At 48.1% G+C, this 17,264-nt stretch overlaps 1 protein-coding gene across 1 annotated transcript in view; it reads left to right on the forward strand.

The window, feature by feature from the left end:
- The first annotated feature begins 7,446 nt into the window (after positions 1–7,446).
- Positions 7,447–17,264, forward strand: part of SDC2 (syndecan 2) — a 104,171-nt gene continuing 94,353 nt past the window's right edge. Inside the window, exon 1 of the mRNA XM_044293615.1 lies at positions 7,447–7,760. Coding sequence (XP_044149550.1) covers positions 7,701–7,760 — 60 coding nt within the window. The 5' untranslated portion in view covers positions 7,447–7,700. The remainder of the gene's footprint in view (positions 7,761–17,264) is intronic.

A 17,264-nucleotide genomic window follows, 5' to 3' on the forward strand; every position in this document is an offset into this window, starting at 1 on the left:
TATAACAAACAGATTTCATATGAAGACTTACAGATACTTGGCTTGGCCCTTGGGGATCTCGGACACCACTTCCACACTTTGGTCGGGGGCTCGGCGGAGCTGATGTTGTGCTTTATCCTAATGAGAAAGATTTCATAATAAGGATTTGGAGAAGGGGCAGAGGGATAGCAGAGCAGGGAGAGGCTGGTGCTGCTACTAGGGGGTCATACCATGGGGGAGTAATAAAGCCCACCATAATGCCCCCCCCCCCCCCTAGTAGAAATAATTCTCCTTATAATGTGACAGTGCAAAAAATACCCCCTTGTAATGCCCCCAGTTCAGCTAATGTCCCCATAGTGCCCCCATAATGTGCCAGTATAAAATACCCCTATATAGTGGCCCCATAGTGCTCCTCTCCCCCTCCCTCCTAGTGCCCCCCATAATGTACAAGTATAAAATGGCCCATATATAGTGCCCCAGTAGATGCCCTCAGTGTCCCCCATAATTTGTAGGTATAAAATACCCCTTCTCAGTGCCCCCGTAAATGACCCCATAGTACTCCTCTCCCACCTTCCCCATAGTACCCACCATAATGTGTCCCAGTATACAATGCCCCTATACAGAGCCACCATATAAAATAACCGTTCTTTGTGGCCTCAGTAGATGCCCCTATAGTGCCCACTAATAATGTGCCAGTAAGAAGTGCCCCCATAGATGTCCCCCAATAATGTGCCAGTAGCCAGAGCCCTCCCTATATCATGTGCCAGTAGCCAGAGCCCCCCCTATATCATGTGCCAGTAGCCAGAGCCCCCCTATATCATGCGCCAGTAGCCAGAGCCCCCCCATATCATGTGCCAGTAGCCAGAGTCCCCCATCATGTGCCAGTAGCCTGAGCCCCCCATCATGTGCCAGTAGCCTGAGCCCCCATCAACATGTGCCAGTAGCTATAGGCCCCCCTATCATGTGCCAGTAGCCTGAGCCCCCCCCCATGATGTGCCAGTAGCCAGAGCCCCCCCTATATCATGTGCTAGTAGCCATAGCCCCCCCTAAATCATGTGCCAGTAGCCAGAGCCCCCCTATATTATGTGCCAGTAGCCAGAGCCCCCCTATATCATGTGTCAGTAGCCAGAGCCCCCTATATCATGTGCCAGTAGCCAGAGCCCCCCCCCCTATATCATGTGCCAGTAGCCAGAGCCCCCTATCATGTGCCAGTAGCCTTAGCCCCCCCATCAACATGTGCCAGTAGCCATAGGCCCCCCTATCATGTGCCAGTAGCCTGAGCCTCCCCCATCATGTGCCAGTAGCCATAGGCCCTCCTATCATGTGCCAGTAGCTTAAGCCCCCCATCAACATGTGCCAGTAGCCATAGGTCCCCCTATCATGTGCCAGTAGCCATAGGGCCCCCCTATAATGTGCCAGTAGCCAGAGCCCCCTATCATGTGCCAGTAGCCAGAGCCCCCCTTATCATATGCCAGTAGCCTGAGCCCCCCATCAACATGTGCCAGTAGCCATAGGACCCCTATAATGTGCCAGTAGCCATAGGCCCCCCTATAATGTGCCAGTAGCTATAGCCCCCCCCTGATCATGTGCCAGTAGCCAGAGCCCCTCATCCTGTGCCAGTATTGACAAAAAAAAACAACTTATACTTACCTCCTTGGCAGCGATGTGATGCAGGCCTCTTCCGGCCTGTGTCCCGCGCTGTACGGCTCAGGCGGCGCGATGACGTCATTGCGCCGCCCTCTGATAGGCTGCCGGCCCAGTGCCTGCAGCCTATCAGAGGAAGGGACACACCTCTCCCTCCCCTGCTGCACAGCCATCTGTATCGTTGTCCTGAGGACGGAAATACAGATGACTGGTTAGTTGCGGGCCGGCCCTAAGTACTCGGGGGCAATTGCCCCCCTTGCCTCTATGGAAGTGCCGGCCCTGCTGTCATATATATGTATTGGGCATTAGGAACCTTTTAAATAAATGAAGAGTAAGTGAACCCTTCACTAAGGCCTTTAGGGCCTAAACTTTGCAAGCAATAGATCCAGCGGGTTTCCTCTTGTAAGAGTCTTCTATCAATATCTCCTTGTCTGGGTCCTTTTTTGATCTTCTGAATCCCCCAGACTTTGAGTTTGGTCACATTGCTTTCATGTTGTTCTATCATATGTCTAGAGAGTGTTGTATCTGCCCCTGTATTAATTTTGCTAAAATGTCCGGAAAGTCTCTTTCTTAGGGCAGTCACACTTTATTGCATATACCACTCCTGTGGTCTTGCAATTAATATACTCTCTTATCTGGTAACGTTTACCATCTACTGGATTGGTAAATTCCTTTAGGGGTGTCATATACCTAGAATAAATACATTCTCTACAGGGATACGACCCCTTAGTACTCAACCAAGTGGTGACTGGTGTCTTCTCTTGCCGGAAATGGCAATGTACTAACATGGCTTTCAGGTTTTCCCTCGTCTATACGTTATTGCCGGATTAGGGGGGATTACTTCTCTTAGATCTTCATCTGTTTTCAGAATATGCCAGTACCGCTCAAAAATTCTATATACTCGTTCGTGTTGAACATCAAAAGTACCAATACAACGTATGGTCGATTTTTCTTCCCGATTCATCCTGCTACTAAGCAGAGCACTCCTATCTGCTTTCTTTGCTCTGTTGTATGCCTTAAAAAGGCTTTTGTTCAGGTACCCCCTAGCCAGGAACCTCCGAAAAAGGAGGGCACTTTCTTTCTCGAAAGCTTCCTCATCTCCGCTCCTAGCCATCAGTCACAGTGAAATACTTACCTTTCCTGTAGGAGGCGCCGCTGACACTGCACAGATCTTCCATCTTCTGCACTGTCCTCCTGACGTCACACAGCACACTTACGTACACTATGTCCTGACGATGTGTCAGGATCCAGTGCAGCGTGATGTGGGCTGGCGGGTGACCACGGAGCGGTGAGTAATAGCAAGCACTTTACTCACGCTCTGTGGTCACATGACACAAATGAATCCTCAATGCAAAAGATTTGCATCGAGGATTTTTCTGTGTCAAGTAACTTTATTACTCGTTGCAGCTCTACAATCACCCTTAGGGCTCACGCACACAAACTTATTTTCTTTCCGTGTCCGTTCCGTATTTTTATTTTTTTGATGACCATATGAGGAACCATTCATTTCACTGGGTCCACAAGAAAAAGGAAGTTACTCCGTGTGCATTCCGTTTCCGTATGTCCGTTCCGCAAAAGAATAGAAAATGTTCTTTTATTGCCCGCGTTACGGACAAGGATAGGACTGTTCTATTAGGGGCCGGCCCTTCCGTTCCGCAAAATGCATATATGTGCATGAGCCCTTAGGGCTGCTGAACGAACTTACGGATGTGGACAGCACCCGGTGCGCCAACCGCATCTTTTGCGGCCCCTTTCAGATGAATGGCTCTGTATTGGATGCAGACAAAAGCTACGGCCGTGTGAATGAGCCCTTAGAGTGAGAATCTGCACCAGTTCCTCCAGGCTTATAAACATCCAGGAGCGCTGCAAACAAGCGTCCTCTTTTTACTGACTGTCCTGAAATTGACAGACAATCGGCAACCGTTTTGCAAACTGGAAGGATTTTGTGTTGCAGATCGCACGTGATTTTTTGGCTGGGGCTACACCTGTCACATGACCAGGGATAGTTGTGTAGGATCTGCCGTGACCACGCCCCAAGAATCATGAAGAAATCCAACCCTGCTGTATTCTTTTGCAATTCTGGGGTTGGGGGTGACAGCTACTTGCATTCACATGCAGATTCCCCATTGAAAGCAATGGCGAAGTTCTACATGTGAATTTATGGCGCAGAGTCCACACCAAAATGCATACAGAACTTCCTCACTGATCTCAGTGGGGAATCTGCATGTTAAGGGCTCATGCACATGAACTTATCTTTTTTCGTGTCGCATGTCCGCATGGCCATTCCTCTGAAAAATAGAACTTTTCCTTTTATTGTCCGAATTACGGACAAGGATAGTACTGTTCTATTAGGGGCCGTTCTGCGAAATGTAGAACGCACACGGCGGGTTATCAGTGTTTTGCAGATCAGCAATTTGCGGACCGCAAAACAACAATGGTCATGTGCATGAGCCCTAAAACAGCGTTAAGAAACACGTCAGGGAAATAAAAAAACTATGCAGATTCCGAATGGGAGGGCCAAAAATAGCCGCGTACTGGCTCAGCTATTTCCGTTAGCCCCATAGGAGTGACTGGAGCTGTGGCCGCTCTTGTGCCTCTCATTCATTTCAATGGGACTTCGGAAAATAGCCAAGAGCACCACTTGGCTATTTTTGGCAGAAATGAATGGAGGGTGGCCACTAGGATTGCCACCTTTCTCAACGAAATAAGTTAAGCCACTGCCCAAAGGGGGTGTAGTTGTGGGGGCGTGGCTTAACATGGGGCATTAAGTCACTATGTCATAAATAATGCCCCCTTTAGTGCCCCCGGTAACAGTAATGCCCCCATTAGTGCCCCCAGTAATAGTAAAGCCCCCACTGATGCCCCTCAGTAATATTAATGCCCCAATTAGCGCCTCCAAGAATTAATAGTGCCCCAGTAATAGTAATGCACCCATTAGTGCCCCTGGTAATAGTAATGCCCCAGGTAATAGTAATGCCCCCATTAGTGCCCCTCAGTAATATTAACGCCCCAATTAGTGCCTCCCAGAATTAATAGTGCCCCCGTTAATGGTAATGCCCCCTTTAATAGTAATGCCCCCTCCTCCATTTGATCGCGCTGTGGTGAACACTCGCTGCTGACTGGAACTGCGATTCAGCCTGATGAGGTTTTGCAGCTCATGCTGCTTCCAGTCAATGCTGTAAAACGTCATCACGCTGGAGTGCAGGTCCTGACCCTGGCGGGGGAGGTGGCTGTGGAATGGAAGCGCTCATTAGTAACAGTCCATATAGGAATATTATAGGAAATTATTATTGCTGGTAGAAAAAAAATTACCGTCATCGGCCGGTGGACTAAAATACCGGCTTAGCCGGTGAGTTACCAGCCCTTATGCGCTTTATAGGCTCCGTTCTAAAGATAGGTTTGGACTCCAGAGGTGGGACCCGCACCTATCAGACATTGGGTGCATAAGCAAGGTCTTTAAAGGGACATATCGCTAGGATAGGTGCGGGTTCTACCTCTACACTGAAAACGGAGCCCAGAAAGTTACGGCGGGCACACTGCATGGGCAGCCGCCCTTCATTCATTTCTATGGGGCTGCCAAAAATTCTCGTCACCCCCTATAGAAATGAATGGGAGCAGTGGCCGTGCAAGCGTGGCGCACTCCCATTAACTTCAAGGGGAGAGCGCTTGGTGGTGGCCGGTCCTCCAGCCACCACCTTCCCCGCTCCGTTCTCGATACAGGTACGGGTCCCAGTGGTGTGATATGCCTCCATAGTCGCAGATGGGAATAACCCCTTTAATACAAGGCACTTACTAATGTATTGTGATTGTCCATATTGTCTCCTTCGCTGGCTAGATTCATTTTTTCAAAATGGGGTCTTTCCAAAATGGGGTCACCCCCCAGAAGACACCCCAAGGTATTTCGTTATGGGCATAGTGAGTTCATGGAAGTTTTTATTTTTTGTCACAAGTTAGTGGAATATGAGACTTTGTAAGGAAAAAATAAATCATCATTTTCCGCTAACTTGTGACAAAAAAATTAAAAGTTCTATGAACTCACTATGCCCATCAGTGAATACCTTAGGGTGTCTACTTTCCGAAATGGGGTCATTTGTGGGGTGTTTGTACTGTCTGGCCATTGTAGAACCTCAGGAAACATGACAGGTGCTCAGAAAGTCAGAGCTGCTTCAAAAAGCGGAAATTCACATTTTTGTACCATAGTTTGTAAACGACATAACTTTTACCCAAACATTTTTTTTTATCAAAGACATGTAGAACAATAAATTTAGAGAAAAATTTATATATAGATGTTGTTTTTTAAAAAAAATTATAACTGAAAGTGAAAAATGTAATTTTTTTGCAAAAATCTCAGTAAATTTCGATTAATAACAAAAAATTTAAAAATGTCAGCAGCAATGAAATACCACCAAATGAAAGCTCTATTAGTGAGAAGAAAAGGAGGTAAAATTAATGTGGCTGGTAAGTTGCATGACCGAGCGATAAACGGTGAAAGGAGTGTAGTGCAGAAGTGTAAAAAGTGGCCTGGTCATGAAGGCTTCGTTCACATCACCGTTCAGCCTTTCCGTTTAGGGGCAGGAGAACGGAAAGGATGGAAAAGTCACATAACTGACGCCAAACTAAGTCAAACGGAGCCCTTAGGACCCCATAGATTATAATGGGGTCCGTTATGTTTCCGCTCAGATGATTTTTAAGCGAAGAAAAAAACTCCTGCACGCACAACTTTTGTCTCCGCTTAAAAATCATCTTCTGAGCGGAAACATAACGGACCCCATTATAATCTATGGGGTCCTAAGGGCTCCGTTTGACGTCAGATATGTGACTTTTCCGTCCTTTCCGTTCTCCTGCTCCTAGACGGAGGAGAACGGAAAGCCAGAACGGTGATGTGAACGAAGGTAGGGGGTTTAAGCTAGGGGGGCTGAGGTGGTCAAAAAAAGCGTTTTTATCAAGTATAGAGCGACCGATGGAGGAATGAAACACACTGGGGGCGACTGGAAGGTAATGATGGCGGTTTTATATGTGTTTTTGAGGTGACAGGTTCCCACGGTGCGTTATTTATGCGACTTTTCCCCTGCAGTGTGATAAATCCTAGCTGCTGTCTATAAGACGAGCCTGATATCGGTGACGTCTTCCCTCTATTACACCTCATGTCACTGCCCGTGTGAACTGCAGGACGGAGGGAAGGTGAGGAGCCCCGGAGACTGCGGGACGGAGGGAAGGTGAGGAGCCCCGGAGACTGCGGGACGGAGGGAAGGTGAGGGGCCCCGGAGACTGCGGGACGGAGGGAAGGTGAGGAGCCCCGGAGACTGCGGGACGGAGGGAAGGTGAGGAGCCCCGGAGACTGCGGGACGGAGGGAAGGTGAGGAGCCCCGGAGACTGCGGGACGGAGGGAAGGTGAGGAGCCCCGGAGACTGCGGGACGGAGGGAAGGTGAGGAGCCCCGGAGACTGCGGGACGGAGGGAAGGTGAGGAGCCCCGGAGACTGCGGGACGGAGGGAAGGTGAGGAGCCCCGGAGACTGCGGGACGGAGGGAAGGTGAGGAGCCCCGGAGACTGCGGGACGGAGGGAAGGTGAGGAGCCCCGGAGACTGCGGGACGGAGGGAAGGTGAGGAGCCCCGGAGACTGCGGGACGGAGGGAAGGTGAGGGGCCCCGGAGACTGCGGGACGGAGGGAAGGTGAGGGGCCCCGGGCGGCGGAGACTCCAGGAGGAGGGAAGGTGAGGGGCCCCGGGCGGCGGAGACTGCGGGAGGAGGAGGATCCTGGAGGAATGTCACTTCCTGCGCCGCGCGGCTGCCAATCCACAGTGCGCGCATTCTCCTGGGTCTCCTAGGAGTCGCACTACTCCAGCTCATTGCTGAGGAGACTGAGGGAGGGACGGAGCTGTTCTCGGAGCCGGAGCGTCACTCTGCAGCCTGCACACCGGAGGGGGGAGAGCGGCCACATAAGAGCGCTATCACAGCTACTGCTCTGCACACAGCCAAAGCGGCGGAGCCGGACACTGCGGTAACTGCCGGGGATTCCTGGAGCAACAAGTGGGAGAGCGGCAGAAGTTCCTGTGGTGTCACCGCGCAGCCTTAAGTCATGAGGACTATGTGGATACTACTCGGCGTCGCCTCGCTGGCCCTGGTGTCGGGGGAGACGGTAGGTGGCATTTGCTTTTTATGGGATTGAGATATATTTTGGGCTCCGGTGATTTCCAGTGACATTGGTGGCTCTGCACCCTGGGCATGCTGGGAGTTGTAGTTTCCCACAGGTTGCAGTTGTGTAGCTGTGATTTGGTAAAAAGTTTCCTGCAACTTTTTTTTTTTCTTATTTTTATTTTTCTCTCTGCTGTTGGTAACAATTGTGTTGGAAGACGGTGTTTTATTTTTTTAGGTTGGTGTCACTTTAACACTGGGGAGTGCATGGTGTGAATGGGATTGTTGAGAGAGAAAAAGTTTTAATAAAATGTGGGCGATCCCTTTTCCTGATGGGTCGCAGGGGTTTAATTGGATTATTTGGGACCGTATATCAGTCTCGATCGGTTTGGGATCATTGACTTGGTCGAATCTGAGTGTTTTGACATCAGGGGATTCGTGTTTTCGCAGCGGATTGATTTTGGGATCGCACTGCTGGGTTTTCTAACCCTGCGTCGATGATCTGGGATCTAATGATCATTTTGACAGCAAGATTTCACACGTTGCATCTCGTCAGCTTGGGAATCTTATTTATTTACCGGTAGTTTTATTTAAATTTTTATATATTTATTATTATATTATTTTTTATTTATTTTTTGCATCTGATCGTTTACCAGGGATCTAATTGATCACTTTTACACTGTCACGTCTGATCGGCTTGGGATCAGTTATCTGGGATCTAGTTGACTGGTCACTTTCACGTTTTCACATCCGATCAGCCTGGGGTTGTCTTCTTGGGATTATTTTTCTGGGATATAATTGATCACTTTTACACTGTCACATCTGATCGGCTTTGGGATTTTTTCTTTTTCTTTTGCGTCCCATTGTTTTGGTATCATTTATCTGGGATCTAGTTTCACATGATCACATCTGATCAGCCTGGGATCTTTTTCTTCTCCTTGGGATCATTTCTCTGCGATGTAATTGATCACTTTTACATTATCACACGTGATAAGCTTGGGATCTTCTGACTATATTTTTTTTATTTTTGCATCTGAATCGTTTTGGACTCGATATCTAGGATCTAATGGCCGACGTCCGATCACTTTTTGGGATCCTTCAGTGGAATGTCGCTGATCGTTATACGTCACAGTCGTCGTCAGGGTGAAAATCGTTACGTCAGTGACCAACGCCGCCGGCCAGTGAAAGTGATTACGCTGCGTCAGCCGGAGGAGAGGGACGGGGACAATAGCTGTAATTAGGCTAATTCCCGTCTCGTTACTAAATACAGACTTGTCCAAAAAGGCTAATGATCCGTAATCTCGTCTGCTGGTCCGCGGAGCGCTAACGGACTGTGGGATCCTGCGATTCTCCCATCGTTTTATTCCCCCCCCCCCCATGCTCCGTAATAACAATATAAAGTTCACACTGGAACACTATGTGGAGCCGAGACCCCCAGTGGTCCCTGGGTCTCCTGGTCTACAGCCTGTACCGTTGGGATAGGACCCCGTCATGTCCTCATGCTTTTAATAGCTCTACGATCAGAACGTTGGGGGGCACTTGAATCTCTGCCCTAGAGACTCGTTTACGTGGAGCGATTATTTGTCCAGCTTGTAGCGATAATAGGCTGTGTTCATAGTTCTTTATCGTGGGGGTTGTATAGTGGGGGCACCACAAATCGACGTAATCCGTATAGCGGCGGTGAGGCATTGCTCCCCGAAATGAAATGCAGAAATTACATTAGGATGTAAACCTTCCAGATGTGGATCCTGCACTCACGCGTTTCATGGCGGTGGTGGGGGGTCACTTTCAGAGTCACTAAAGTTTTGGTAACTTATTAATTGACGCCCCCCCAGTGCTTCAGCTGTGTTTATGATATCCAGCGCCCCTCCTCCACTTCCTGCTGGAGCTTCATCCTCGCCTGACTCCCCCCTTTTGTTGACAGAGCCTGCAGAGCGGGGGGGGGGGGGGGCACTCCGAGACTTGTTGGGAGAGTCCTAGTCTATAGTGTGGAGGGGAGGGGGGGATCTGCTACAGTGTATTGTGCTGGTAATGTTTTGGGTGGGTTTTTTCCTGCAGGTTTGATCACCGCTGCCCTGGTCAGTGCTTACCGGAGGAATGTATACATTAAAAAATTTTATTTTTAATTTTTTTGATGTTTTTAGTGATTCAAGCCTCCGGAGCAGTTGGGAAAATTCTTTTCCGACTGACCTAAATCTTTGTGGAATAATAATTATATATATATATAATTTTTTTTTATTTTTTATTTTTTTCCTGAACCTAAGGGTTTATAGGAAAGAAAAACAGGGATTTCACATGAATGTTGATGGCAGGGTCCTGCCCCGGAGTGCAGACTGTCTAGACTGCAGAGTGCTCGTGAAACGCGCCAAACTCCGCTCCTTCTTTTTCCAGCTGTAATACTAAAGAGATTCGATGTGCGGGTCGTGCGGGATCCTGAACGTGTATCCTCTGCGGTGTGGAGGAGTCGTCTGTATGGTGCCTACATAGTCTGCAGCAGATTTGATATTTTTAGCGTTTTTTTTTAATGCATTATCTTTTTGTTGTTTTTTGTTTTGCTAGATGTGGATTAGGGATGTGCGAATCAATTCCTAGGAATCAATGTGTCTCATCATCCAGAGTTCTTCGCCTGTGAGGGGCTGGTGAAGAATCTCCCTGTGCCGCTTGAATGACGAGGCGGGACATCTAGCGCCTGCGCTGCTGCTCTGGTTAGTGGTGCAAGCGCAGAGGCTCTGCTTCCACTGTGCATGTGCTGCTACACCTCGGGGTAGCAGTTCTTGAACAGTTGCTGATCCAGAAGCAGTAGCGCAGGCACAAGGTTGTCAGGGCCACGGGCGAGATGTCGGGCCCTTCCAATCAAGCGGCAGGGGGAGCTTTATCACCAGCGGGGACAGGTGAAGAGCTCTGGTGGATTAGACAAATAGATTCGCTCATCCCTATTGTGGATCATAAAGGCAGAGTAAGTATTAAAGGGGCTGTGTCACTACAGCAAATGGCATTTATCATGTAGAGAAAGCTAATACAAGGCACTTACTAATGTATTGTGATTATCCATATTGCCTCCTTTGCCGGCTGGATTCATTTTTCCATCACATTATAGACTGCTCATTTCCATGGTTACGACCACCCTGCAGCCCAGCAGCAGTGGACGTGCTTGCACACTATAGAAAGAAAGCACCAGCCTATGTGCGCTCCCACAGTCCTCGCAGAGGCCGACTCTTTTTTTTTTCTATAATGTGCAAGCACGACCATTGCTGCTGGATTGCAGGGTGGTCATAACCATGGAAACGTATAGCGTATAATGTGATGAAAAATGAATCCAGCCAGCAAAGGAAGCAATATGGACAATCACAATACATTAGTAAGTGCCTTGTATTAACTTTCTCTACATGATAAACGCCACTTGCTGAAGTGAGAAAACCCCTTTAAGAACAGATACATGCTTGTTTTAAAAAAACTGCTGTTTAGCCAAAACGCGTCACATCTGCCTGTGTTTTGTTTATGGCAATAAAAAGATTTATTAGCATCAATCAGTGAGTGCTGATCCACTTCTTTTATTAGTCCTCATGCATATGACCGTATCCGTTTTTTGCACCGGTCTGAAAAACGGGGATAGCGGCCGTGTGCATCCCGCATTTTCCCTTTTACGGGTCCTGCAGTATGTTTCAAATGCCTATTAGGACATGTTCTATCTTTCTTGCGGGGCTGCGGACGACATACGGATGTGGACTGTACACATTGTGCTGTTTGCATCTTTTATGGCCCCATTGAAATGAACGTGTCCGCATCCGATCTGTAAAAAATGCGGATCAGTGTCAGACTGAAACTACAACTCGAAAACTGCATTGGGAAACCCAAGGACCAACGTGATCAAAAGGGAATTAATCAGAATGTGGGGGAGGGAAACGCATCGAAACGTCAAGGGGATATCTCCATCAGCTCTGCGGGGTATGCCATAAATGTCTGCTGAAGGTCCCACCTCTGGACCTGCAGAACGGTGGTCCCCGTGTACGTCCAGGCGGCTGTGATTGAATGCAGAGGTGGCCGTTATGATGGAGACAGCCAGGCTTCTGTTAATAGGAGTTTGGGTTGTTCACACGACCGTATGTATTTTGCGGTGCGCAAAAAATAAGGATGATGTCCGTGTGCATTCTGTATTTTGTGGAACGTAGCAGCTGGCCCTCATAGAACAGTACTATCCTTGTCAGTAAAGCGGACCATAATAGGACATGTTCTATTTTTTTGTGGAACAGACATACGGAAAGCACACAGAGTAACTTCCGTTTTTTTTTTTTGTTTTGTTTTTTTGCGGACCCATTGAAATGAATAATTCTGCATACGGTCCCGCAAAAAAAAACCTTAAAGGACACGGAAAGATACGTTTGTGTGCATGAGCCCTAATACTGACCTTATTTTATGCCATTGCCTTCTACTAGCCAACATTTTTAGGATCTCCGAAAAACGTTTTTAAGGCCTCATGCACACGACTCTGACAGGTTCGTGCCCGTATTGCGGGTCCGCAATATACGGGCATCGGCTGCGTGAATGACGTCACGAATTGACTTGAATGGGTGTGCAATCCAGAAGGTGCGGTGCGGAACGGAGGCAGGTTGTGCTTCTGTGGGGTTTTTGTCCGTGCGGTGCAGATGGCGGACCCCATTCAAGTGGGTGGGTCTGCGTCCGCAGACAGCGGACACACAGATCGCTATTTGCGGTCTGCAGCATGGACACCACGCGTATGTGTGCATGAGGCCCAAGGGTGTATTTTTGGTCATGGGATGGGGTTTCCCAAGGGACCGCACTGTGTGAATACATGCAGCCAAAGCCAGAAGTGGATCAAACAGGAAGGAGTAGAAGGGCTCGTTCACATGTCACGGATTTGCTGCAGATTTTTCGTCCGGATGTCCCAACGGAAAATCCGCAGCGGATTCCAGTAACGGCAAAGAGCATGAGATTTGTACATGTTTTCATACTCGGTGGGGGAGATTTATCAAAACTGGTGTAAAGTGGAACTGGCTTAGGTGCCCATAGCAGCCAATCAGATTCCACCTTACTTTTTTTACAGCTCCTATGGAAAATGAAAGAGTCAATCTAATTGGTTGCTATGGGCAACTAAGCCAGTTCTACTTTACACCAGTGTGTCAAGTTTTGTTGCAGAGTCCATTGGCTTTCAGCAGCACTGCCATTCGTATGGAAAATCCGCAGCAAATTTAAAAATCTACACAAATTTTCCACATCGACTCTGCAAGCAATTTGCACGATTTGATGCGGATTTTCCTGGAGGAACTGCAGATTTGATCTGGAAAAAATCCTCAAATCCATTACAAGTTCTTGCTCTTGGATTCCCTATTCCCCTGAATCCTGTTCTGGATTAAAAAAAAATTAAAATAAATGCATTGAAAGCTGCCAATCTGTAGTGTAAAAAAAAAAAAAGGCATGTCTCGCACACCCACATGCCGAGCTCTGATCTATTGCTTCTCAGCAGCTATTGAGGCACTTAGGCAGAGATTTATCAAAAACTGGCGTAGAAACACCGCTCACGACACCTTGTTAGTGACTGTTTTACACCTAAAAAAAAAAGTAGCACAGGGAGACCATAAATCTCTCCTTAGTAGACGTTTTGATCAAAATGCATAAGCCCACCCACCACGTCAAGGTGACCTCTTATGAGTGGATCCTTACTCTAACTTGGCCCGGTGCCACATGATGATCGCCGCTGCAACACCAGCACCTGTAGGTGGCGAGACCCAGCAGCCCCACAACACCCCTGCTATCAGGGACCCACTCATAAGAGGCCACCGTGACGTGGTGGGTGGGCCAATGCATTTTGATCAAAACGTCCACTGAGTGATGCGGAGAAGCTATACCCAGCATGCTCCTCTAATTTCTATGAGACTTCTGGGAAGAGTAGAGGTTATATGCATGCTGAGAGTTGTAGTTTCACAACAGCTGGAGTGCCGGAGGTTGCCTACCCCTGTTCTAGATCAATCCATGGCATACTGCCACAATAACTGCATGCGTGATTTCAGCCTTAGGCCTGATTCAGACAGCCATATTGAGAACAACACAAGGTACATTTTTAATGCAGCATATATTGGTGTAGAACAATGACCTTGTGAACGCCAGAGTTTTTCTGTATGGACCCTGGCTCTCCATGTTTGCAACCAATATTTGATCTTTGATGGTTGGATAAAAGGAAATTACAGATTTTTATATATTTTTTTTATATTTTATAAATATGACTGCAGGTAAATCCGGTAGTCCATGCTGTCTACTGCAGTTACCGTATCGCTCACGGCTGGGCACCGCCAGATCCTTGTTTACTATAGTGGGATCCGGTGTGTTTCCAGTATAAATGCCGGCTGGAAAAAGGCTGCTGCATGTATTTAGGCCGTATCCCCAACGGATCCCATTATAGTTGGAGATCTGGCGGTGTTCGGCTAAGCTGAATATGGTAAGTCTGATCGTCTGCTCCTCTGCTGGAACTGCTTTAAGGCTAGATGTGAACGTCGCACGACCGTTGTTTTGGTCCGCATCTGAGCCGAAGTTTTTGCGGCTTTGATGCGGACCCATTCACTTCAACGGGGCCGCAAAATATGCGGACAGCACTCCGTGTGCTGTCCGCATCTGTTGCTCCTTTCCGTGGTCCGCCAAAAAAATATAACCTGTCCTATTCTTGTCCGTTTTAATGGCTGTCCGTGCCGTTCCGCAAATTGCGAAACGCACATGGATGCCAATCGTGTTTTGTGGATCCGCAATTTGCGGACCACAAAACGCACAACGGTCGTGTGCATGAGGCCTAAAGCGGAAGTTTTGTAAGCCTAGTTTCACACTAGAGCTAGGCATCCAGCAGGGAACAGGGAAGCTTGAACGTCTCCGTTTTGGCCCATTTAACTATAATGGAAAGCGGGTAGCGTCATCCTGGTCGGTCCACCCCCGGTCTCTTTCATTTTGATTGTTCACCTCCATGCTAGGTTCTCCTTGCATGGCCGGGGGCATCATTTATCTTTGTGTTGGGTTCTGTTATTACTTCCGACCCACCTGTTTACCATGTATACCTGGTTGGTCCGCGGGTAGGTTATTCACCATTCTTTACATACATACCCCGCTGGCCTCATACATTTTAGCATTTCAGACCAGGGTGGCGTTCTTTCATCTCCCTGCTCCCTCTTTTTCTTGTCCCCCTGCATCTTCTATTTGTAACAAATTTTGCAGTTGTCATATTACAATAAAGTATTTATTACATTTATTATCTGGCGCCTTGGCTCCTTTTTTCGCTGTTTATTCTGATATGTGCACTCGGGAGCTTGTGCCGAGTTATTTTTTAGGGGTGTGATTGTGGGTATATTGGGTGGGCACGGGCCCCCCCTGTTCCTTCCCCCCCCCCCCCCCCCCACCTTTCAGCACCCCCGGGGTCGTCCCCTATTGTTTTCTATAATGGAAAGCGGCAGAGTTCCGGCCGCGAAGCTGTTTTCTTTCGGCTGATTCTCTGCAAATTTTCCAGCTGGATCTCCGCCGGTCACCATCATAGTTAATGGGGCCGGATGGAGACGTTCAAGCTTCCGGCAATGCCAGAACGCAAAGAGGGATCCCTAGTGCTATTGGAAAACTAGCCTAACTTTGTTACTTTTTCTATTTTTATTTTTTATGCCAAGAGGGATCTCCCAGAGAAAGAGATCCGTCTCACTACTGCCACCTATTGGAAGACAGTGGAGCATTGCTGGAGAGCCCCTTCCAATAGGTGGCAGTAGGGAGCCGGTTCTCTATTTCCCATGGTGCACACAGCCGATCTCCTCCATGACACCGTATTCTTGTAATAATAGAAAGCAAGAGGTGATAAGGATCTCCGCATTCCGGAGTATGGGGGGGGGGGCACCCCCCCCCGTTCTGTGACTCCAAGGGCAGAGATTTATATATTTTTTTTAAGTTCTAGAAGCAATTGAGGGAAAATGAGACCCTGAACAAAAACATCTGCTCTCCAGGCCCCGATGACTTACACTCCTGATGTATGCGGAGGCCTCTGGGATCACTTTTGGTTACTTGCCTTATCTGATTGTAAGGCCTTGTTCACATTTCTGTTTTTCCGCTGACGTGTGCTGTCTGCATTTTCCGCGGACAGCGCACGTACCCATCGATTTTCAAGGTTCAGTACTTGAATGAGCTGGAAATTAACTTTCAGCCTAGCGGTGTCCGTGGAATACGGAGGGGACACGGAGGGTGAAAAACCGACACACGGACCAAACACGGATCCTTCATAGATGGAACACAAGCAGATTTTTTTCATGGATGTCAAACGCACAAGGAAATGTGAATTAGGCCGAAGGCAGAATCCATTTGGCCTCGCAAAATCTGATGGGGTGTATTCGCAGTGCGCAGCTCTTTAGTGCATTTTAGGGCTCATTCAGATGCCGTAGTGTTTTGCGGTCCGCACATGGCCGGCCCTATGATAGAAATTACTATTCTTGTCCGTGATTGCGGGGCTGTGGAATGGAAGTAATGGATGCGGACAGTACACCGTGTGCTATGCGCATCTCCTGCAGTCCTTTTGAAATGAATGGGTCTCCGCCCGTTCGACAAAATTGCGGAACGGATGTGGATCCATTCATACGGTCATCTGAATGAGCCCCTACTGGTTTATCAGTATCATAACCTGAGACTTTAAGAGGACCTTTCGCCTCTCCTGACATTTCTACCATACTGAATAATTGTATTCTGCATCTGTTCTGATGGCTCTGTGTTATGACGTCCCTCTGTTATTCCTGCTAGAAGTTTACAAATAAGGCCTCGGTCACATCTCCGTTAGGCGATCCCGATCCCCTACTTCACCGCTGGATTCCCATTGACTACAATGAGGTCCAGTGGTGATCCGACCGCTTTCCAGCATAAATGCTGGGTTTCAGCCGAACAGAAACCATTGCATGCAACATTTTTATTTTATTTTTTTGTCCGGCCGGCATTTGTGCTGGGTCAGGCAGCCGGATCTCCTTAAGGCCTCATGCACACGACAGGTTTTTTTGCGGTCCGCAAATTGGGGATCCGTTGTTCCGTTGCCGTTTTTGTTTCCGTGTGTCTTCCGTTTTTTTTTTTTTTTTTTTTTTTTGGGCGGACTGCCCAAAAAAGAAAGGTAAAAAAAGTGATTTTTAATATCCCCCACCCATATATGCTGGTCACCAGGCAACTGATTCTACAAAATCAGATGCGGATAACAGCAGACGGTTGTGCATCTGCAGTTTTGGCGGTCCAATTGACTTGAATGGGTCCGCTAACTGTTTTTCGCGGACAAGAATAGGACAGGTTATATTTTTTTGACGGACTGGAACCACGGACGCGGATAAGAAACGGTGGACTATCTGCATTTTTAACGGCTCCATAGAAATGAACGGGTCCGCATTAGAAACGCTAAAATCGCCGGAACGGAAACTGAAACCAACAACGGTCATGTGCATGAGGCCTTACGAAAATGTGAACATAGCCTAAAGGTACAACTGGGTGCTACCAGTGGGGGTGAGGG

This window comes from Bufo gargarizans, chromosome 5, assembly GCF_014858855.1.
Source record: "Bufo gargarizans isolate SCDJY-AF-19 chromosome 5, ASM1485885v1, whole genome shotgun sequence".
NCBI classification, from domain to species: Eukaryota; Metazoa; Chordata; class Amphibia; order Anura; family Bufonidae; genus Bufo; species Bufo gargarizans.